The sequence below is a fragment of the Pinus tabuliformis genome, chromosome 6 (assembly GCF_031772625.1).
Source record: "Pinus tabuliformis cultivar Carrire ecotype Pingquan chromosome 6, CPIR1, whole genome shotgun sequence".
NCBI lineage: Eukaryota > Viridiplantae > Streptophyta > Pinopsida > Pinales > Pinaceae > Pinus > Pinus tabuliformis.
Window position 1 is genome coordinate 97,985,974 of NC_142292.1, and position 25,729 is coordinate 98,011,702.

Genomic DNA, 25,729 nt, shown 5'->3' on the forward strand with positions numbered 1-25,729 from the left:
AATAAATTGTAATCTATTTCTACATATGAGAACTTTTCCAAAAATATTTTTTAATAAAATTTGCTTAAAATTAAACATGAATTTGTTAAAATCATAAATTTGATCTAACAAAACATATTTCACCAAATTTTAAACAAAAACTTCGAAACATAAAATAATTGAACAATACCTTTAAATAATAAAAATAAATCAAATTAAAAATAAAAATCAATAATCATTATTTTCACTTCATCTCAACCTAATAACCCATAATCACTCTCATTACTATTCACTAAAATTATAATAAATTTTAATTTCACTCTCTTGAAAAAAAATATAACAAAATAAAATATATAAATAAAAATTTAAAAATTAATTAAAATAACCTTTCGTCAATCTCCCAATGCAAGTGATCCAACAAATCTCAACGTTATAGCCCTTTGAGCGTTGCTTTCATAATTAATTTGTTGGACTCTTCAAACATTCATGCGTTGATTTCTTCCCGTAGAGTTGACCAATGGGAAAGTGAACACATCACTACAATTTATGTATTCGCCTTTTCGGATCAATCCCGTGGAAGTATACGACCATTAAAACTTGTGGTGGAAGTAAGCACTAGGGAACTTATATGGTCAAATGTGGAGTAAAATTTGTGGAGAAAGAAAGCAGTAATGAATTTATCTGGTCAAAAGTTGAGTAAATTGGACAAAGAAGCCGGGGCTGCAAGCAGTAAATGATTTTATCTGGTCAAATGTTGAGTAAATTGGACAAAGGAAGCTGAGGCTGCCCTCTGCCCTACGATGACAATGGCAAGAATCAAATGGAGTGTAAACGAAGAAACTCTCCAAACTTTGGACTCTACTTTCAAATGATTAACACATGGTGGAAGTATGGCACCAAAGGAAGTAAATTTGCAAAACTGTACTTTATTTTCATTCCAATCTAAATATTCACCACCAATGTTGCCTTATTCGGTTAATTATGTTCGCTTTTGGTAATTCATATCCATCCCCTCCCTGTTCATGATGCAGGGTTTCATCCCATAGGCTGAAACCCTGTGACAATTTTGTGATGTGAAACATCATAGAGCAGAGCAGAGCAGGAGGAGCACGTGAAGGTACAGATATGACAGTATAGGCTTATGAACTGCTGCAGGTAACAGTGTTGTAATCGATTATCATTTTCCCTCCTTTGCATTTATTCTAAGGGATCATTCTCGATGGGGTTTAGGCCTTTTGGGAATCGTGTGTAGGGTAATTTGAGGTCATGGTAAAGGGTAGTTGTCTGCTGTTGCAGAGGATAAGAGGAGCAGACCGACTTAGAAAAGAATAGAGTAGGTCTTAGCATCCCTTTTCCATAATCCTTGCCTGTTATAGTAAAAATGCGATGCTGTTGTTATCTATCAGGTAGTTTTCTGTCATTCTGAATGCTCATATATTGTTTTTGAGCGCTCATATAGTGTTTTCCGAATGCTCATGCGTTGATTTGAGCACCCATATATCGTTTCTGAACGCCCTTGTATTATTTTTGAGCACCCATATAGCGTTTGTGAATACCCATTTATTCTTTTTGAGCACACATGTATTGTTTCTGAATACCCATGTAGCCTTTGTGAGTACATGTTATGAAGAATTGATAATACCTTGTTTCAGAGGAAGCCCATTTGCCCTATTATTGCAATGGGTAAGTTTTCTGGAGCTTTGGGATGTAAGGCCATCCGAAAATCTCTTTCTGAGCCTGTAAAACCATGGGAATTCCATTATCTGGAGTCTGGAAATCTCATGTGAGCGTTAAGCATTTTTTGGGGCTGTTAAGCAAAGGGTTTCGAGGCTATCTGTTACCATGGCACAGCTTTCTGCAGCTGAAATTAAGCAGTATGAACACAGCCCTGTGCACTTTGCAGTGGCCAACAGGGACTATGCAGCCCTTCGTCAGATTTTTGCTTCACTGCCCCGCCTTCCCAAGGCTGGCGAAGTTAATACCGAAGAAGAATCAATTTTAGCAGAGGAGCGTGCAGACATCTTGTCGGCATCCATAGACCGCAGAGATGTGCCAGGCCGAGAGACTCCTCTTCATCTGGCAGTTAAACTGAAAGATGCAACGTCTGTTGATATGCTTATGGCTGCTGGTGCAGATTGGAGTCTGCAGAATGAACAAGGATGGAGCGCTTTGCAGGAGGCCATCTGCGCCAGAGAGGACGCACTTGCTCTGATTATTACTAGACATTATCAGCCTTTGGCCTGGGCAAAGTGGTGCCGTCGCTTGCCTCGGATAGTTGCTGCAATGCGAAGAATGAGGGATTTCTACATGGAGGTTACTTTTCAATTTGAGAGTTCCGTGATCCCATTCATTGGACGCATTGCTCCTTCTGACACTTACAAAATTTGGAAGCGAGGCTCTAATTTGCGCGCCGACATGACTCTTGCTGGTTTTGACGGCTTCAGGATACAACGGTCCGATCAGAGCTTTTTATTTTTGGGGGAAGGCAGCGAGGATGGGAAATTAGCGGCTGGTTCGTTGATTATGCTTAACCATAAAGAGAAGGAAATAACCAATGCACTTGAAGGTGCAGGTGCCCTGCCATCCGACGCAGAAGTTGCTCATGAGGTAGCTCAAATGTCTCAGACTAGCCTTTATCGACCTGGCATTGATGTTACTCAGGCTGAGCTTGTGCCACAGTTGACTTGGAGGCGGCAGGAGAAGACCGAGACAGTAGGTCCTTGGAAAGCTAAGATCTTCGATATGCTTCATGTGGTGGTCAGTATAAGGTCAAGGAAATTTCCAGGGGCTATGAGTGATGAAGAGCTCTTTGCAGCTGAAAGTGATATGTTTGAAGCAGATCAAGGAGAATATGAGGATATCCTAACTGAAGAGGAGAAGAGGCAGTTGGAAAATGTACTTGATGCAGCACAAGGTGGTACAAATGATGATGATTCTGCATGTCTTGGACGAAATAGCAGCTTCAGGCATGAGAATGATTATGCATCTGCATTAGATTATAAGAAGAGTGAGACTGCTGTACTGTTAGACTCAGGTAAAGAAGATAAAAGAGGTTGGCTCAGTTGGGGCAAAAAGGCAGGAAAGAGTGACGGAATTAAAAGGACAAGATCTTTGAAATATACTATTAGCATTGAGGATGGAGATGCTGAAGGCTGCAGTGGTTCTGTTCTTGATGATTCTAATTCCCCAATGAACAAGTTGCCAAATCAAAATTCCACTGGTAGTGATAAATCAGTTGAGCACAGAACGGCCAGTTTTCAAACTGACACGTCTATGAAGAAGGGAAAAGAGAAAGCCAGTAAAAAGGGTAAGAAAGAGGAAGATAAAACCAAGAAGCCGAGCACAAGCAGTGATTCTCAACATGAAGGAGAATACAAGAAAGGGGTGAAGCCAGTGCTGTGGCTGACACCTGACTTTCCTCTCAAAACTGAAGAATTCCTGCCTTTGCTTGACATCTTGGCAAACAAGGTTAAAGCTGTTCGTCGATTGAGGGACCTGTTCACAACAAAACTGCCTCCTGGAACTTTTCCTGTCAAGGTAGACCACACAAACCCTTTTTTGAGTTCTTGTGTTGAATGCTACATGGACAAACGTTAGATGACTGCAGAGGAAAAAGCAAACATATTTTAGGTCTGGTTGACCTCTTGTTCCAAGAAGCCACAGTTCCCTTTCATCCTTTTCTTTGAAGTTGAAAAGAGCATTTTTCTTATTTAATGTTGATTAGATAGTTGCCAAGTTATCTGTGATAAACTTTGTACAATTTAATTTCCAAAACAAGTATTTAAAGTTTAGGATGAATATTTACCTTTATACTTAAATTGAATGCCATCTGTACCTTTGTGTGCCCTTTAATTGTTTCAAAATAGAACTTTCTTAGGTTAGAAGAAGCTTGCCTTTACTACATCTAGTAACAAAATGAAAATAACTTAGAAACCGTGTTGGAAATCGTTATCATCATTACAGCTAAGCTTACCAAAGTTGATCCTAACTTATCTATTCTCTGTCAATATACATTATGAATGAAACATAGCACACACTTTCAAGGATATGCTCTGCAATTCTCTAGCATCTTTGTTGGCATGCACATCAGTTGTTAATTCCATCAAACTCACCACTCCTTTCAAGTTTGTGGAAATGTGATTGTTGTGTATATATGTTTGTAGTATAGTTGTCGGGTTGGAACAAACTTAATTTGCGGCAAAGCACAAATCTCAATGTGCTCATTGCTCCGTAAAAATACTCTGCAACCTAAGTCACATATTTTGGGTTCAGTAATGAGCAAGTTTGGTTTGAATTCAAATTTTTTGATGAGGTTCGTCTATATATTAGAAATGAAATGAAATATACCATGAAGTACTAAGAAATGAACATCAATATACATCAACAATGTTATTATGGACTTGGAAACTGTGACGATAGATTACGAGCTTAAGCTGTAACACAAGGTTATGAGCTTGATTGTGGACTTGGTCAATGATGATGAGGTTTGATGAGGTTCGCTGAACCTCAATTTTTTTTTGAGGTTCACCAAATTTTGAACCTCAAGGTTGAAGTTTGGTGAACCTTGTGACATAGTCTGCAACATGTTTCCAACGCTTCTATTGACGTACTGTTTGCTCATCAGTTTGTGGTTGATGAGGAAAACTATATACTGTGGCTTCTTGTCCAACTTCCTCAGAAATGTCCACCAAAAATGACTGAGATACTGGGTACACTTGTCAATAACACAGTCTGTAGAGTTGTCCATCCGCAATCCATTTGGTCTTGGCAATTGCATATGCCATCTGGTATTCTGCAGACCCTCTTGAGCACTGTGCCAACTTTCACAAGTGGACATGCTTGTCCACATCCCTACACTTGTTTCCAAAAGCATCTCTTGTCAACCATGCTTAAGGTCTTATCCTGACCAACATGTCCATTAAGTTGTTTATTATGTGAGTCTTGAAGCAAATTCTCTTGGATAGAACCTGCAAGAATATGTAGCTGTTTATCACAAAACAGAAACACATCTAACATCAAAAGATCATATAAAAGAGTTCTCAACAGCACCCACAGGATTATGAGAATACTCAACAATTTGACCAAAGAAATCATCCATCTCATATGCCTCTTTCAAGGAATCAAAACAAATAATATCATTATTCATTGTCAGAAGCATATGATGCCTTTTACGATCAACAACCACTTTGACTTTCCACTCCTACACAGCACTACAAAGGATAAACTCTGCAAATATGATGCCCACTGTTGGCATGCTTATGAGAAATAGTAGCTTGGGAATTTGTATATTTAAGAGCTTGAATATTAATTCATTACCTCAATTTATATCTCCTCCTGTAGTAACCAGTTTATATATGGTGCGATACATGCAGGTCCATGCATACATAGCTATCGTATGGAGGTCTCGTATGTATGCTAATATTCATATTTTATTTATAGTTATAGCCTATAGGTGGGTCATTACATACATCCCTCCTTCCAAAAACTTTGTCCCGAAATTAGGGTTTCTAAAATATATTAGTGATTAATGTGAGCATATAAGTCTTTGTATTTCGGGATTCAATTTGTTTTATATGGGTACTTAAAATTTGTTTTCTTGAATATTTTAAGATTTTACAACTATAATATTCATGTTCTGCCCCTGTCGGGTTCCCAAGCTACTCTAGAATCATCCTATTCTTCCTAATTTCTTCCGCTTCTATCCTATCCGTCCTCTACTAGAGTGTGCCATGGCGTCAACTATACTGACTAACCATTCATAGGCTCTCAAGGTTATTAGTGTCGATTATATCAACCTGATTGCCCAATAGGCATTTGATAGTCATCATCACACGTCCACGTACCACTAGGACTAAGCAGATAACATAGATCATATTTCAGTAACGTAAAAATTTATTTCTATATGTGATCCTTCCAAAATGGTTTTGAGTATTTGATTTCAAGTAAAGTAAATATATACAAAATATAGTTGAAAGTTTTTGAAAATTGACACAAGTTGGGGTATTTGACATATGATTTCTGTATCTTCCCAAGTAGCCGATCTAGGGCTATAGTTGTCCCACTGGACCTTAACTTGGTCTACTAGACGATTCCTGAGCTGTCGAACTCTACGTTCTAGTATATGTAATGGTTCGATTGAAATGGTTCCCTTGTTTGGTACCTGCAGTTACTTCCATTGAAGGTTATGAGATTTGTCGGCTATGTAATGCCTTAATACAGATACATGAAATACATTATGAACTTTATGCAAGTGAGGTGGTAGTGCAAGACGATAGGTTACAGGTCCAACTTTTTCCATGACTTTAAATGGTCCGATAAATCGGGTTGACAACTTTGTCCCTTTTCCAAATTGGATAGTGCTTTTATTTGGTTTGATGCGGATGAAAACCTGATCCCCTACTTCATATTTCCTATCAGTTCTGTGAGTATCAGCATAACTCTTTTGTCTATCCTGTGCTTCTTTTAACTGTTATCTAATTTGTATTCCTTGTTCCTCCATCTCTTGGATTAATTCTAGCCCTATTATCACTCGATTTTCTAACCTGTCCCAACTTAACGGTGTTCTGCAAGGTCTGCCGTATAATGCTTCAAATGGAGGCATTCCGATTGAACTGTGGTAGCTGTTATTGTATGCAAATTCGACTAAGGATAAGTACTTTTCCTAGTGCGATTGCTGATCCATAACGTACATTCTTAACATATCTTCTAGTACTTGATTTACTCTTTCTGTTTGCCTATCAGTCTCAGGATGATAAGCTGTACTTAAATTTAGTTGAGTTCCTAAGGCTAATTGCATACAAGTCCAGAATCTTGAAGTGAATCGTGAGTCTCTATTTGATATGATCTTCTTAGGTACTCCATGATATCTGATAATTTTATTTATGAATACTCGAGCTACGTCAGCAACTTCGTAAGTATCTCTTACGGGAATGAAATGGATGCTTTTTGTTAATTTATCCACCACAACCAGAATGACATTGTGCTTTTGTGGAGTGAGAGGTAGTTTGACAATAAAATCCATAGAAATTATCTCCCATTTGGTCATAAGAATGTCGTGAGGTTGCAGGAGACCTGCTAGGTGACAATGATCAATTTTCACTTGTTGACATTCAAGACATTTTGCAACGAATTGAATGATATCGCGTTTCATGTCTGTCTAGAAGAAGAGTTTCTTGGTATTCAAGACATTTTGCAACGAATTGAATGATATCGCGTTTCATGTCTGTCCAGAAGAAGAGTTTCTTGGTATCAGTATACATTTTCTTTACCCCGGGATGTGCACAATACACTGCTCTGTGGGCTTCCTTAAGGATGGTGTCTCAGAAAACCCCATTATCAGGAATATACATTCTTCCATGAAATCGCAAAGATTCCATCATCTTCTAGTTCATACCCCTCAAATTTAGGTTCTTTTGACTTTTTACTTTCAAGACTAGATCTTACCTTTAAATACCAACCATCTCTTATGAGATGTATGATATATCCTTAAACTAAAAGAAAATGTTAATTTTAATTTACAAATTAAAATTAATAAAATAATAATATAAATTAATTAAAATTATAAATTAAATAAATCAAATTAATTTATTAAAATAATAATAAACTTTAATCAAATCAAATCTATGTATCCAAATAAAATCAACAAAATCAAATGAGATTTGATTTTATAAAAGTTACACGTAACAAAACAATGACATGGAGATGGGAGGAAGGTCGTGGACGAGGAGTTAAAAGGAGGAAGGAAATCTTGAGGAAGGGGGGGAGAACCATTTTTAACACAGAGGTACATACATGAGAACAATTTTTAACACGGAGGTACAACCATGAAGGAGTCTTGAGTCTTGATTGTACTTGAGTTTTTGGGCACTGGGGATCAGATTGCTTCAATTGGATAGCATTCTGAGACTGAGTACCTAGGTTGTACCTAGTTTGGCAGGGAGATTTTGGCCATTTTGGTAACGTAGCCGGACAAGAATTGCAGCAGAGCAGGCAGATTTGCAACAGAGCAGACAGGTTGGTATTCATTAGATTAATTATTCAAATTTCATATTCTGGTATTTTGAAATTAGGGCTCTTACAATACTGCCTTCAATATTTCAAGATCTCTACAATGGCATAAAGTTCTTGGTTATAAGTGCATAGGTTGTTCTAGAAGTGGCTTGATGGATGCCTGAAGGCAAGAAAATGGCGCCAAATTTTTGGGGAGAAGCGGTTGTCTTTGCAACTCACATAATCAACCAGATTCCCACTCGTGTAGTTGGAGGCACGATTCCATACAAGATATGGGATGGCTCAAAACCCTTGTTTTCACATTTTAGGATTTTTGGGTCAGGTGCATGCCCATATTCTCAAGCCAAAGTGAAACAAATTGCAACCCAAAAGTCGTTGTTGTGTTTTGGGTGGTTACAATGAAATTTCAAAGGCATATCTTCTATATGATCCCTTTACTCATCAAGTGATAGAGAGAAGGGATGTGGTATTTTCCCATTGAGTGTGTTGAGAGGTGCTCTACAGCCTAGTATGGTGATGTTGTTAGATGAGATGTTGTAGTGAAGCGTTAGATCAAAAAATACCAATAATAAAACATGATGTTGAGTCAGTTGAAAAGAGTAATAAAAATAATAAGTTGATTCAATTCAATTGGTTGGATTGTAATTTTTTCTTAATAAAATTACAAACAATTTCTTTGGGAAAATATTCATAAAATGCATATCACATTAAAGTAAATTTAACTAATGATGTTTCATATCCATAACCATGATATTTTAAATCTTCACTTTTAAATTTAATTAATAAACATATAATTAGAAATAATAATATTTCTTTATATAGAGATGTGAAATATATATAGAATATAATTAGTAGATATAATGCGTTGCCCCAATTTTTATTTTCCGCATTAGAGGCAATTTTGGAAAGAGGGAACATTTCTGGTTTTGGGAGACAGGAGGAAAAGGGAAAATTGCAGCGCTAGTGGAATGTGGGGGCCACAAGAAAGATAAATTCGACCCAAGGAGGGAACTCGCACTCTTGGAGGACAGAGGAAAAAAAGGAAGTGCAAATTAGGAGAGAGAGAGAGTGGGGATCACAAAGGGAGAAGAGGCCGACAAATTATAAATAGAGCTTGAGGACCTCAATTTTGGCATCTTGGATCATTTTACCATTCAAACTTAGTTCTCTTGAGCTGTTTAGCCAAGACAACCATGCTGTTTAGCGCAAGGAATTTCCAAGCGAAAATTCCAACTCTTCCTTCGATAAACTTCGAGTGTCACCCTAGGAGAGAATTTGGGGAGTTGATTCCGAATCATTGAGGAGCTATTTTACAAGTTTCTTTCAACTGGTGCTTGCTACTCCAAGGGCGCAGAAGAATTTCGTGGGGGCTGAGAGAAGCTAGCAATTAGTGGAGTATTGGCTGGAGAATTTGCAGAGAATTATCCTAAGGGAAAATGAGTTTTTCCTTGGTGAATTGTAGGGGTGAGAGTGTTGCATTTTAGAGGGTCGATTTTGTCTATTCTAGGGATTGCGCAGGGGTTTACTGATAGCTTCTGTGCACTTGCAGGGATTCAAAATTTGGGGAACATTCGAGTTGGGATTTACTTGGTGATTGAGGGGAGAAATTTGCAGGAGTTAGGGGGGGGATTTCTTGAAGGGAAATTTGGGCCTAATTCAACAGTGTCTGAACCATGGGGCATTTTTTTGCAATTCACACTTGTTAGGGGTCACCGGGGGTTAGTGGATTCAACCCAAACACTTTCTGGGTTTTTTTGGGTTTGGTGAGAGGATGCTAGGATTAATTTTATAGAACTTTCTGAGCATTTATGAGGGCATAATTCCTAGTTCCATTCAACAGCCAACAATAGAAAATTATTGGAGGAGGGTGTAGTTTACCCCAGGACCATTTCCATCACTTGGGTCCGTGAGATATTTCTGGGTTTGGTTGAGTGGGTGGAGTAGTGCCTGTGGCTAATTTCTCAGAATTTTTGGAGCAGTTTGGAGGGATAAATCAATAGTTCCTTTCCAGCGGTAGCAACAATTTTTCTAGGTCGATGCAGATTTGGTAGTAAAGCCATTTCCAGCATTTGGGTGCCATCATATTCACTTGGGATCTTGCCTTGCTTGTTCTAGCAAGCCCATGTTCTATCTTTCTTATCATTTGATGTACTCAGTTCTCTACGTTAATAAAAAGGCTTAGTTATTCGCCCAATTTCTGGTGTTTTATCGACTGGTGCATCTGTGGTAATATTTATTTATCCTAGTTCATGTGTGTGTTATTAGCTGTAAATATCCATTTGGAACATTACATATAAGTTAAGATCCATTTTACCATTTAAATTAAAATAATGATGATTCATATTTGTAAACATGAAATTTTAGAAAATCATATATAAATTTAATTAATAAACAAATAAAACTTAATACTTGCAATAGACCTTTTTCTTCGCTATATATATCTATATATAATCAATGCTATGCATATCACATCAAAAAATTAAATTACAAAAAATTATAGAACATGTTAAAGAAAAATGCCAAGCGCATATGTATGTAATTATATATATTATCAGGGTTTTAATAAAATTAAAATAAGAATATTTTTATATATAGAGATGTGAAAATTTATATAAATATAAATAGTATTATTAAGAAGAAACATTAATCCATCTTAATTTTAGATCTGCCAAACACCAGAGGAATCAAATCTCGCAAGGTGCAAACCTTTCTTCGAATTTTACACTCAAAAAGAGATTTGCATCTTGGGAGATTTGATACCTTTAGGCGCTTGGTAAATTTGGAGTTAAGATGGATCAATGTCTAGTATGGTTACATTGCCATTTGAATGATGATGGGAAAAAGTTTGCAACTATTGTGGGAAGGTAATTAAAGGTGGGGGGATCCATAGGATTACGTAACACTTAGCTCATTTGAGTGGCCAAGTAGTGTTAATTTTCCACTGTTTTATGCTATTACAATCACTTAAGCACAATCTTTTCTTCAATTAGCAATCAATTTCAATCTTCCAGTAACAAATAACAATTTTAGATAGAACAATGAATGCAAATACAATAGAAGACAACGAAGAGCAATAACAAGAGACACCAAATTTGGTCAAAGACCAGGGAAAAACACCACAAGGGGGGAAACCCTTTCAATCTCTTCTTCTTATTAGATTGTCATAAAATGTTCAGTAGGGATACAATGATCAATTTATCAACCAAGAGTCAAAGTCAATCCTTTGACTATTCAACAAAGTCAACCAACCAATATCCAAATGATGAGCCAATAGTCAAATCTGTCCCAAGTCAAATATGGTCAAAATCAATGGCAACAAATGATGCCCTAACTAGTCATAAGTCAATGGTCAAACAACCCTTCAAAAGTCTCAGTCAAACTGCAAGTCAATGTGGCTTTCCAAGCTAGTCAAAGATCAGTGAAAACAACTCCAAACAACTTGGTCAAAGCTGGTCAACGGAGAAAGAAATATTGCTGCCCAAATCTGCGGTCAAAGTTTGCCGTCAACAGAAGTCAAATTGCCAAGAAATCCTCAATTTGTGTGCCAAAGAATGTGGTCTCCTCAAACAGATCCAAAACTTGTCAAACCAAGTCAAAGTGACAAGTCAAAGATGGTCAACGAGCTGGTCAAACTGTCCCAAACAGAGGTCAGTGTAGAATTTCAGATTTGCCTCCAAACTCTTCGCACATGTGAGAAGAAGACTTGCAATTTTCAGATGTACAAACCAATCACAAGAGGGGAGAGGGAAAAAAGAATGCGTTGGACGAGACCCAATTTGTCTTTAAAGCCAACCTGAGCTTTTGTGCACATGTAGGTTTTGACATTAAAAATGCATTTTTCCTTGACCAAATTAAATTCTTCTAAGGGCAAAGAGGGTCTCCTCCAGATGAGGAAGACTGTCCAAAGGAGGGAATTTGTCCTTGCACTGCCAAATTAACAAGTAGAACCTTGTGAGAAAGTCTCTGATGACCTAAAAAAGCATATGATATGTTTGATTGAAGCCTTCCTAGTAGAAAAGAGCAAGAACAAGAAAGTTAAGAAGGACATAGGAAAAAGTAAAAATGATGATGCACCTTTCATGGACCTTGATCTTGAAGTACATATCCCTGGTTTTGCAAAATCCTTTAGTTTCCCTGTTAGACTTGGAGATGAGCATGTGTCTGCTTTTGGCCCTAGTTCATCCAATTTGAAGAGGGAACGTGCAGGGAATCTTGACTCTTTCTTTGTAGCTCGCACCACCCCTAGTTCTCATGTTAAAATTGGAAACTAGGGACAAACTCCATGTGGGTCATCTTATTTATGGCAATGGATATTTTTCTTGGATCCCTCTCATTGAGAGGTGTAGGATTGATTTAAAGATCATTCGATTCCGATAAGTATTCATGGAGTTATGAATTTATTTGTGTTATAAGACAATTCGTCAAGGTCGGCCAGCAACCAAATAAACCCCACATGTTCTCAACGTTTTAGTATAAAAGGAGATGACTTGAGAGTCATTTTACACACACACTTCTATCTTGATTTCTCTCCACTTGTCTTGGATTTTAGTGGAAGAGAAATCTAGGAGTGAAAGCCCTAGACGTTGGAGAAAAAGAGGCTGCCCTAGACGCAGATGGAAGGCAGCCCTAGATGCAGATGGAAGGCTGCCCTAATGCAGACCTAAAGGCAACCCCAAATGATGGTCTAATACAACCCTAAATGATGGTCTAATCCAGCCCTAAATGCTGGTCTAATTCAGCCCCAACCGTAGTCAAACAAGAGAGTCTTAGCTGCCATATAAAGGGTCAAAGGAACAGTGAAGAGGCTGCCCTAGACAACGTGAAGGAGCTGTAGGGACAGCGTGGCCCTAACCGTAGTTAAACAAGCCAAAAGGAATAACATAGGTGTGGAGGGTTATTCCCTTTGGAGAACCATAGTCTTTAGAAGGCTGTCTTGCTGAATTGTATGGAGAATATGGGCTGTGGGGTGATGCCCTAACTTGTGATGCAGTATAGTAGTTCAACATGGTGAAACAACAGATGTTAAGATGCATGGGACAACAAGCATAGTGCTGCTAACATGTATGGGATAGCAACAAGGTATGTTAAGATGCATGGGACAACAAGCATAGTGTTGCTAAGATGTATGGGACAACAACAAGGTATGTTAAGATGCATGGGACTACAAGCATAGTGTTGCTAAGATGTATGGGACAACAACAAGGTATGTTAAGATGCCCGGGACAACAAGCATAGTGCTGCTAAGATGTATGGGACAACAACAAGTTATGTTAAGATGCATGGAACAACAAGCATAATGCTGCTAAGACACATGGACAACAACAAGGTATGCTTAGACATATGGGACAGTTGCTTGGTATGGCAAGGCTAAGTGGGACAACAACTGTGACATGGCAAAAGGCCCATGTTATAGCAGCAAGCATGGTACAACAACTAGCATGGACAGCATGGCTATCATGGACAACATCAATAGCAGCAACAAGCATGGTATTGCAAGCACATGAGACACTCTGTGTAGACAACAATGCAACATTAGGTGCAACAGTTTATGAGGTCCCATTGTGATGGTGGATGCAGCATGGTGCAACACGGTGAGGTGTAGCATGATGACGAGATGCAACACGATGATAGGTGAAGGAGTCACCTTAGAGAATTAGTTGAAGCAACATGTCTTCAACTAATCTCATGTATCATCTTCTTAGAGGATTATCTATGCTCTTATCTAGATAAGTCAAAGTGCTGACTTCTGCCGTAAATGTACTATCTCTCTCTCTCTCTGGTGAACTATTGAAGAACATATAAGAAGAATTGATCAAGGGTTTCCCCACATTGGGGTTTGTCCCTGGCTAGTGCCACATCTTGTGTCCTCTTGTCTTGGCTTGTCTTCTGCGATTTATGTTAATGTTCTATCTGCAGTTTACTTTAACGCTGATGTGATTGCTAATCTGGGAAAGATATTGAGCTAACTGTGAAAATTGAAATAAATTACTCTAAGCATAGAACATACCTAAAATTAACATGGTATCAAAGTTGAGGTGAAGATAGTGCCCAAGCAAGAGTGAAAGAGTAATCACTAAAGACAGATGGGAAAGGACAAAAGGATCAGTGGATTCCTCATCCCTCTTAAAATTCACCGAGGGTGAAGTCGAAGCAGAGAATATTATTAGAATGACGCAATGGAAGTTTCTGATTGCCTACCTAAAGACCACTTCATTGCGAAGTCCAGATCTAAGGGTGGAAGGAAAGGCAACTGCCTTGGTTGCAATAAGTTTGGCCATTATGCGAAGGAGTGTTTGAATGGCAGAGACACATCTCTTGATGAAGATAACAAGCATTCCAGGGACATCTTCAATGATCAGAGGAATGACAGGTAATGCAGGTCATCGAGGAAATGGCCGACTCTTCAAAGAAAGCAAGGAACCCCAGGTATGAAGAATCAAATGTTGTTTATGATAAGATAAAGAAGCGTTATCTTGTATTGGCCCTCTCCTTCAGATTCTTTGGGAATCTGGCTTACTGATTGTAGTGCTTCGAGGCACTTCATTGGATAGAAGGGTGCACTCTCTAATTTGGTAGAGATGGAAACAATCGCGGGATTATACTTGGAGCCGATGCCACCTATCCCGGAAAGGGTGTAGGGAATGTTACCCCTCAATTGAATGAGGATAACTCGATTCATTTACAAAATCTCTTTTATGTACCTGATCGCAAGAAGAACCTGGTGTCCATTTTGGAAATGGAAGTCAAAGGTTACAGGGTGGCACTCATCGATGGAAAGGTACGTGTTTGAAAATAGAATTTTCAAAGATATTTTTGAGTTCAGGGTTGTATCAAGTTGCAGGAAGTCCACTAGGGACCATGTCCATTGACACATAGCACCGAAGGTCTGTGAGTCAGATGGTGATAGGGATGTCTGAATTCAAAAAGAGCATGAAAGTACATGTCTGAGATGTACCAAAGGAAAATCTTACAAGGGGACCATTCCCCTCATGTAGCAGGTCCACAGGTTTGGAACAACCCGAGGGGTTTGAGATTCATGATTGGGAATCTCACGTATGCAGGTGGAAGAAAGCCCTCTATGGCTTGAAGCAAAATTCCCTGGCCGTAGTATGAGAGGATTAATAGCTGTCTAATGAAGCTGAGATTCATGAGGAGTGAAGCAGATCCAAACCATTGCTCGAAGGTTGTGGATGATAGATCTCTCATACTAGCACCTACTAAGGACGATCTACTGACAACTGCAGACCCTCTCATTTGCAAAAGTAAGAGGGAGTTGGATTTCGGATGTGGAATGATAAACTGCAAGCCCGTGACTACCTCGAGGATCTTAACTTTTAGAAGTTATATGGTAGTGATGCCGGACCAGATTTGGGAAATGCCTCTGAGTTTCATAAACTCATTCGCGTTGATGTTCTTGGTGAACTCCTGTTCGGATATATGTTTTTTAGTTAGCATAATGAGTTCATATATGGTTGAGCCTCACGAGATTGGTGCCAAGAATCTTCTAAGATATCTTCGGGGCACAATCTCTCATAGATTGAGATACACTGCCGGAAATATGAAGCTGCATGATTATTCGAATACTGATTGGGCAGGCAGTGTGGAGGATCTCAAGAGCACTTTTCAGTGCTAATTCTCTTTGGGTTTTGATCGATATCTTGGATGAGCAGGAAGCAGAAGACGATTGCTTTGAGCACAGTTGAGACTAAATACTAGCTACGAGTATGACCTCGTGTGAAGCTGCCTGGTTGCGAGAGCTCTTTAGTTAGCTATTTGTACACATGATGGATACCACCGTGATCTTCTGTGTCAATTAGGGGGGGATTCGATTGTTGAGGAATCCCATATTCTATGATTGCTCCAGTATATAGACATTAGATACTACCTTATTTGGGATATGGTATGTTGATGAGCGAGGAGGCTCTATCGCATTGAGACTGATGTACAGGTCGCAGACATTTTGTCAAAGCCCCGGGGAAAGGTCAAATTTGTGACTTTCCCGAACGACTTGGAGTCGTTGAGAGACCTTCTTATGAGGGTCCTGCATGTTGCATGCATTGAGCTCTGGGAGCTCCGGGGGGCTTGGGGTACTACTGGAGCAACACGCGACCATAGGGCGACTCACCCTCCCCTAATGGTGCGCTGTGTACAGGGTGAATGGCTCAGCCTTCCCCTGTGATACCCCGAGGCGACTTAGGGACAAGATGAATGGTTCTCCTGTCGAGGCATCCTACCCATGTAGTCTGGGACTCATGGGAAGTACCTCTCATCTGGCCAATGAGTAGGGAAATGGGGTTAGGGACCATAGTAGCACTATCGATGGATGCATTGTTGTATCTATCGTACTCCCTATACTAGGATGACCTCCATTGATCTGGGATCAATATGAGTGGTTTGAGACACTCTCTTGTGATATTGTTCTGGGATCAATAAAACTGACTTCGGGTCAATAGAGAATGGTATGAGACATTCTCGATCAATTCTTCTTCTTCATGGTTTAGCAAACCCGAGCTCAGCAGAGTAGAGCAGTGCAGAGCTCAACGGAGCAGAGCAGAGTAGTGCAGGGCACTGATGGCAGAGATAATACAGTCAGACATATGGATTAACAGATGGAGTTCTCCCTAGTTGAGAGGGAGTGTTAAAATTGGGAACTAAGGCCAAACTCCATGTGGGTCATCTTATTTATGGCAGCTGATATTCTTCTTGGATCCCTCTCATCGAGAGATGTAGGATTGATCTAAAGAGCATCTGATTCCAATAAGTATTCATGGAGTTATGAATTTATTTGTGTTATAAGACAATTCGTCAAGGTCGGCCAACAACCAAATAAACCCCACATGTGCTCAACGTTTTAGTATAAAAGGAGATGACTTGAGAGTCATTTTACACACACTTCTCTCCACTTGTCTTGGGTTTTAGTGGAAGAGAAATCTAGGAGTGGAAGCCCTAGATGTTGGAGAAAAAGATGCAGCCTTAGACGTAGATGGAAGGTAGCCCTAGATGTAGACTAAAGGTTGCCCTAACGCAGACCTAAAGGCACCCCTAAACGATGGTCTAATCCAACCCTAAACGCTGGTCTAATTCAGCCCCAACCGCAGTCAAACAAGAGAGTCTTAGCCGCCGTATAAAGGGTCAAAGGAACAACGAAGAGGCTGCCCTAGATAGCGTGAAGGAGTTGTAGGGACAGCGTGGCCCTAACCGTAGTTAAACAAGCCAAAAGGAATAACATAGGTGTGGAGGGTTATTCCCTTTGGAGAAACACAGTCTTTAGAAGGCTATCTTGCTGAATTGTATGGAGAATAAGGGCTGTAGGGTGATGCCCTAACCTGTGACGCAGTACAATAGTGCAACATGGTGAAACAACAGATGTTAAGATGCATGGGACAACAAGCATAGTGCTGCTAAGATGTATGGGACAACAATAAGGTATGTTAAGATGCATGGGACAACAAGCATAGTGTTGCTAAGATGCATGGGACAACAAGCATAGTGCTGCTAAGATGTATGGGACAACAACAAGGTATGTTAAGATGCATGGGACAACAAGCATAGTGTTGCTAAGATGTATGGGACAGCAACAAGGTATGTTAAGATGCATGGAACAACAAGCATAATGCTGCTAAGACACATGGACAACAACAAGGTATGCTTAGACATATGGGACAACTGCTAGGTATGGCAAGGCTAAGTGGGACACCAACTGTGACATGGCAGAAGGCCCATGGTACAACAACAAGCATGGTACAATAGCTAGCATGGACAACATGGATAGCAGCAACAAGCATGGTACTGCAAGCACATGAGACATGCTGTATGGACAACAGTGTAGCATTAGGTGCAACAGTCATGAGGTCCAGCATTGTGATGATGGATGCAGCATGGTGTAACATGGTGAGGTGTAGCATAATGACGAGATGCAGCACGATGATAAGTGAAGGAGTCACCTTGGAGAATCAGTTGAAGCAACATGTCTTCAACTGATCTCATGTATCATCTTCTTAGAGATGATCTATGCTCTTATCTAGATAAGTCAAAGTGTTGACTTCCGTTGTAAATGTACTATCTCTCTCTCTCTCTACTGAACTATTGAAGAACATATAAGAAGAATTGATCAAGGGTTCCCCACATTTGGGTTTGTTCCTGGCTAGCGCCACATCTTGTGCCCTCTTGTCTTGGCTTGTCTTCTGCGATTTATGTTTATGTTCTATTTGCAGTTTACTTTAATGCTGATGTGATTGCTAATCTGGAAAAGATATTGAGCTAACTGTGAAAATTGAAATAAATTGCTCTAAGCATAGAACATACCTAAAATTAACATCTCAACCCACCATTGATGCCAAATGGAAGAAGATAGAGAGGGAGGCTGCTTGGGAATGTATTGCTAGATGGTGGCATGATGCAAACATACCTTTCAATGCTGCTTATTCTCCATATTATCAGCCTATGATTGATGCTATAGTTTTATGTGGTTTGGGCTTCAAAGGCCCTAGTTTTCATGAAATTAAGGGGTCACTTTTATAAAATGAGGTCCAAATAATAGAAAAGTACCTTACATAGTTCAAGCACTTATGGACCAAAATAGGGTGTGCAATTATGTCTGATGGATGGGCTGATAGAAGATCTTGTACAATTTTAAATTTCTTAATTGCTTGCCTAGAAGGCAACATGTTTTTGAAATTTGTGGATGCATTTGATCAAGTGAAAGATGCATCGTTACTATTTCGTCTTTTGGATGAAGTGTTCATGGAAGTAGGGGTTGATAATGTTGTACAAGTGATCATTGATAATGCTTCCAACTATGTTGTAGCTGGAAGGATGTTGGAGGAAAAACACCCCACCAGTTGGTGGACTCCATGTGTAGCCCATTGTTTGGACCTCATGCTTGAGGACATTAATAAAATTGAGTGGGTAAAGAAGTGTGTGGAAGAAGCGAAATCCATCACTAGATACATCTACAATCACCAATGAGTCTTGAACCTTATGAGGAAACACACTAAGGGTAGAGAGCCTGTTTGGTTATCCATTGCACTATTTGCAACAAACTTTCTTTCATTGCAATCCCTTGTTCAACAAAAAGACAACCTGAGGAAGACGTTTGCTTGTGATGAATGGAATGCATCTCAGTGGAGCAAAAATGATGAAGAGAAAGAAGTGGTTGACAAAGTTTTTGAAAAATATTTTTGGAGTAAGGAAGAAGATATATTGCTATTTAGTGAGCCTCTTGTGAGAGTGTGGCGGTTGGTGGATGGTGATAAAACCACCATGGGTTTTGTTTATGAGGCCATGGATCATGCCAAGGAGGCAATACAAGCAACATAGGGGGATAAAAGACAAAAGTATCTTTCTCTATGGAGAATTATCGATGAAAGATGGAACAAACAACTCGTTGGACCTTTACATGCAGTTAGCTATTACCTAAACCCAAGGTATGGAATCTTAATTTTTCAAAGTTTATCAATTTTGTTATTCATCAGAATTTAGAAAAGATTTGCCAAACATTCAATATCAATCGATGAATGTTTTTGTCTGAACATTGAAGGTACCATTACAGTGAATATTTTGAAGCATATGGGGAGGTAAAAGAGGGATTGCACAAATGCATAGGGTGCATGATTGAAAATCCCAAGATTTAGGACTAGATACATAGCGAAAATCTTCAATTTCAATGAGAGTATTAGTACCTTTGGCATGTCTATGGCTATAAGAAGTTAATCAAAGCATCCACCAGGTAAGAAATGTGAAAGTTTTGAAAATACCTTACTTCATTAAAAGGCTTTAGTCCAAGTTTCAAACTTACAAAGTCATTTGCTATTACTTATTTTCCTTCAACTCTTATTGCAACCTATTGGTGGCAATGGTTTGGTTGTCAATGCTCTGATTTGCAAAGATTTGCAATTCAGATATTGAGCCAAACTTTTAGTGCTTCAGGGTGTGAATGGAATTGGAATAGTGCTTCGGTGTGTGAATGGAATTAGAATGTTTTTGAGCGTATACACACCAAGAAGAGGAAATATTTGGAGCAAAAATGGTTGAATGACATGGTTTATGTTTAGTACAATATTAGGTTGAGGTGAAACCAATTGTTGTACAAGACACCTAAATCAAGCAACATAACTTTGGATGAATTTGATCCATCATCGTAGTGGGTTGTGGATATCCAGGAACCAACATTTGACAATGAAGATCTTTCTTGGATGGACTTGGACCCACCACCATCTTCAGGGCCAGGGGCATCAAGTCTGAATTCCACTATAGATTATCAGTCTACTAATTCTAATGATGAAAATGAGGAGGAAGACGAGAAGGATGATTCTAATTAGTACTAGTAGTATTGTAGTTTAGTACTATGCTTATTTTTGGACTCTAGAGGCCATTTAAAGCTTGTTTCTTGATGTATTTTTTTGAAAAGATGTATTGCACTAAGTGCTATTTTGGTATTATGCACTCTTACTTGCTCTATATAGATGAGAACTTTTTTATATTTGTATATAAATGATTTGACTTTATATTGACGCACATGAATATATATGTTTTTCTTTAAACTTTGAATATTTTATGTATTTTTGGTCGATCAAATTTTTGGTTTTATTTTTTTACCGGTTCCAGTTCGGTTATGGCTAGTTCCCATTTTGAGGGGTCTACTAGTTCGATGACCGGTCCGGTTCCAATAACATTGATGTTCGCAAGACTTGCAAATGTTATTGCAAGTGTTTTTCATGCTTTTTTTCTGACTCGGTGGAAGTAAATCAGAATGTTGCCAAGGAAAACAAATACATATTTGTCCAAGTAATGCATAAAAATACCATTTATAAGATACATAACCGTTGCATTTGTCAAGCTAAGTGGAACCACTATAAATTCATAGTGTCCTTATCATTGTTCCAAATGTTGCTTTATAAACATCTTGTTTCTTGATCCTTGATTCTAACTTGATCTCAAGTCAATTAGACTTTTGCTCTCCTTAGCTAATCGAATAAACCATTTATTTTGGATAAAGGTTAACTTTATTCTATTGCTTGTAATGATTGCATAGCTCAAGAATCCCATTTTTCTTCTTTGCAAATAATGCTAGTGCTCCCCACAAAGAGACACTTTGGCATATATATCCCCTATTGAACAACTCCTTTAGTTGCATTTGCAATTCTATCACTTCTAGATTACTCCTTTTGCAAGGAGTCTTGGACATAGGTGCAACTCCTAACTCAAGGTCAATAGAGAAGTCAGTGTCCCTCTTTGGAAGTAGTCGTGGTACCTCCTTTATGTTGAATTTTGTAACTATGGTTGGTCTTCATAATGTATATTTGGCCACTTGATGTATTTATATTGATTAATGTAAAGCATATTTAAATGCTAGAGTCAAAAGAAAATTTATTTTGAGTCAAAGTCCCATTGCGATTTTTAAAAGAAGAAAATATGAATTTTGAAATTGAAAATTTTGGTTGCAAGTTTGTCAAGTCGGCCTAGGCAAAAGACACACCCCTTCGGCTAAGGCAGATCACTATATAAAGGCAGTTTGACCTCATTTTTCCACCACCAATTCGCACTCTCTCAAGAAGACAAGTTCTGGGCATCCTAGCGAAGATCAAGAAGGTCAAATTAGCTCTCTTTCTCTCTCTCTCAAGCTCGCATGTGTGGATAGATTCTCTCTCTTCTGGTTCGCAGATTTCCTGGGTAGTTTCTGTCCCAGAAACCCGAGTTTCTGAAACAGTGACAAAAAGCCGAGTTTCTGAAGCCAACATAGAAGGCCAAATATTTTTGGGCAGACAATAATTCTGGGGCAGATCAGTATAGGGAATCGCTGGATCAGATTGTTGAAAATTGTAGCCATGGTCGGCATTCCCATCAACGAAATTCTAAAGGAAGAAAAGAAAATTAAATTGCAAATTTATTACAAGTCAGACTCGTAATAATTTTAGGTCGGCGGGCCCCTTTGAGGCACCCATTCGACCCCCCTTGGAAGTCTATATAGAGGAGAGACCTCCTCCACCATTTGTACCTCATCAATTTGCCTTATGCATCTCTGATCCAACGAATTTCAAGAGGAAATAGGGAGGCCCAAATTCTGAGGAAGGGTTATGGGATTTGGTTTGGCATTCTCTTGTTATTGGATCTTGGGTTTGGCTATTCTATTGATGCTGCTTCTGATGTATTGATGTACTATGAACTCTCTCTCTCTTTCTCATAAGGAATAATTTTCTAGATTTTACCCTTGTGGGTTTTGCCCTGGCCTCACCCAAATTTTGTGTTGAAGCTTCTGTTCTCTGCGATAAAGGTTAATATGGTTGAAGGTCAACATTTGAAGCATAGTATTTTTAATACCAAAAGGTTTATTCTTGCAAGGATCTCTCATGCGAAGGAAAGAGGGTGACTTTCATTGATTTAAGGCTAGATGCTTTAAAATTCTAAGGCTAAGGATATGCACACTTCTGAGGCTAGGTCATAATGTTTGTAATTATGGATATGTGAATTATTACACTTTGATTGAAGTCAAGTCTATGAACAAGACTGTAACCAAGCTCTCTCTGTGGGGCAAATCCGAATTACAATAGCATTGATTGGAGATTGATGTCAAGATGACCTGTGCGAGTAGTGTTGGGCCTAAGATCTGATAATTTCTGTGATTAGGCCACAACGATTTCTTTGTGCAAGGAAAGGGTCGAGAGTCGAGACCCTTGTTTAGGGCTCGAAGAACAGGCTGAGTACAGGTCAAATCTCCTAATTGAACAACGCAGAGATTGTAGGTCTGTGGAGGGTGTTATCACATGGTTTTGATATCTATGTGACTGAGGTTCGGAGCTGGCCACAGGCCTAAGGTAGCCGCAGGTCTGAACTGCAGTTTATCGAAGATCACAGTTAAAGTGTTGAAGTCAATCCATTAAGTTGGATCCTATGCAAATAAGGTATGACCCTATTTGTTATGTGGCTCCCATCCATGCGAAGCATGAAGTTCCATGGCTAGACTTAACTCTTGTAGTAATGATGTTTCATGCAAGTTACCTTAACTCTGTGATGAATCTAAATTCTTGTGATATTCTGAAAGTCTGTCCAAATGATATTGTTCAAAGGCTTCTATGTTGAAAAATCCAATATCGTCTCCCAAAAAGGCATGATCCATACCTGAGTTTGCATGAAGTTGGAGGATTATCCTGGTTCTAAAATCTATCCTACACATAAAATAAGGACGCCCTTCATTTCCAATAAGGCTGACCTGATTGATCATGCGATTTTTTGCGTGCTATATGGCATCTCTTTGATCTGGTTCGAGCGATCTGATAATCCAAACTATTCCTTGACTGAAATTCTGTGAGATACGTCTATGTATGCTACTGTTAAGAAATAATCTTATGTTACAGAACCTTGTTTACGTCTCTGTGGAGGCCTTTATGGAGAGCCAAGTATATGTTCCTGTGGAGACCCGAGTCCATATAATGAAATTCAAATCTATTACTATAATTCGAGTTGGAGATTCTGGTACTTCTTGTGCAAATGTATGTCTACGGTATAAAGAGGATCTGAGGTCATTGTTGGTACTGGGCCGAGACCTAGTGATCGTGTCTTTGAAAACTAGAAGAATGATCTCGCGCACAAGGTTAGATATACCACTATAAAAGATCTTGCGTCTTCTAAAAGGTACTATTGAAGCTACAGTGTGTCATATCTCTTGGTATGAAGAGAACCAAAACTGTTTTATGAGAAGAATCTAATGTGAAGTCTTGGTCTACTATTCAGGTGTTTTATATCCATGATTGAAACTATATTTCATAAATGCTAATGATATTAACTCTGTTTAGAAGAAGGATGATACTCATTGAAGACGACCTAATTGACCTATCCCCTTTAGATCAAATGAAAAAAAAGTCATTTGATTGGTCATTGCGCTTAAATAATTGAACAGTTCTGGAAGCCTCTTCAAAGGTTCTTTGATCCCTGTGAAAGAAGGAGCCTCAGTCCTTCCTATTTCACAGGGATCAAAGAACCTTTGTAGAGGCTTCCAGACCTGTTCATCATTATCTGTGACATGATGAACAAAGGCCGACCCTTTAATTATGAGGATTCCCGATGTCAAGATTCTGTTGTTGGGGAAGGATTGGTCCATAGTTCTGAGAATTGTTAAGGTATGAATTAATCCTTGATATGAAATGCTCCTTTATGTTATTGTGTTATGAAAGAAGCTAGCGTTTTGAGCTGTAAAAGAATAATGAATGACTTTTCTGAAAGAAGAACATCATTGTGAAAGAACCTTGACTACAATAGAGAGAAGGGCCAAAATCCTTGTGTTATCTCTCTGAAAGAACAAAAAGCCAACTATAAGTTTGAGATCAGAAATCTTTACATAACCAGAAGGTAAGACATTAAAAGAATGATCTCAGAATCATTAAGAAATGATCAAAGTTGCAAGTCTGGTATATCTTAAAATGAGAAGCCTTCACTATCATTTGTTGCCACGTAATGTGCCATATTCCCTTAGATTAAAGGTCATTGATGCCATCTATTGCCGATAAAGTCTTGGATTGTTTTGAAAACCCTAGCAAGGGTTTGACCCTAGGGTTTGAGGACAAAACCCTAGGACTGATGTAGACATTGAGATCATATATGAGGAAGATCTAGGACAAAACCCTAGGATTGTTGTATATAAAATGAATGTCTAGGGTTTATACACTCTAATCTTGAAGAATTATCAAGACAAAAGGGATTGATTGCTTCTGCTTGAAAGAAGAAACCCTAGCTTCTAGAAGATTTGACATCTTGATGATGAGTATGATTTATGGGCTGAATTCAAGAAGGCTGAAGATTAAGAGGGAGCTATTATGTTGTCAAAGATAAGTATCTTGAATTTCTTTTATTTTTTTATATATCATCACTGATAATGTGAATTTCTGATGTCCTTGATGATGTGGACTTATGATTCATTGATGATATGAACATTTTAGTGATGATGTGGACTTTTTGATGATGACATTGACTCATTGATGTCATGGACTTCTTAATGAGGACATCTATTCTCCTTAATGATGTGGACTTGGGCTCCTTAATGAGTTGAACGAGATTGACTGAACCCATGAAGACTAAAGTCAAGAGGGAGCTAACACACTCTCAAGAGATAAGTACTTTTTAATTATTTCTATTATTGTTTCATTATGAGTTCCTTGTCTTTGTATATTTTTCTTGGTGGTATTTGTTCTTCCATGGCCTCCTTGTGAGGATCGCAAGTGCTTATTGAACGCTGCCAGGGCTGTGGTAGCAGATGAAGAAGGATGGAAGAACAAAGATTGGAAGACTCGTGATTGGATGAGTTTTTGGACTCAGAGGGAGCAGATAAGATTAGCCATTGTTTTAAATTCATGAAGAAATGAAGTCTGTCGTGACTTCCAAGATAAAGATGATGAGAAGTTTGAAGAGCGATGCTGATCTGAATTTGCTAGAGATGAGCATGTTATGTGCTCATGACATGTTTCTGATGAAAGCTGAGGGTCTCTATGCTTAGTGTACGAGGGAGCTGATTGTTCGTGAGATTGAAAGTGTGGCATGATCTTGATCTTGTCATGATGGACTGTGAGTCCATGAACATGATGAAAATTTGCAGAAGATGCTGGACCAGATAAATTCAGGGTGCTGTATTGAATGACATGGATGGTCCTGTTGCATGTAGCACATTTGAAGCTGGAAATGTAGCTGATTTGTGAAGTTAGTTGTTGATCTATTTGATCTTCTATTGATGGGATGGTCACTGATATTTGCT

The 25,729-nt window shown here is 38.8% G+C and overlaps 1 protein-coding gene across 1 annotated transcript in view; it reads left to right on the forward strand.

The window, feature by feature from the left end:
• Positions 1 to 678: 678 nt before the first annotated feature.
• The window catches only part of LOC149257439 (uncharacterized), a 62,505-nt gene continuing 37,454 nt past the window's right edge, over positions 679 to 25,729 (forward strand). The window contains exons 1-2 of the mRNA XM_089414298.1: positions 679 to 1,134; positions 1,632 to 3,516. Of these exons, the coding sequence (XP_089270424.1) occupies positions 1,822 to 3,516 (1,695 nt within the window). The 5' untranslated portion in view covers positions 679 to 1,134; positions 1,632 to 1,821. The remainder of the gene's footprint in view (positions 1,135 to 1,631; positions 3,517 to 25,729) is intronic.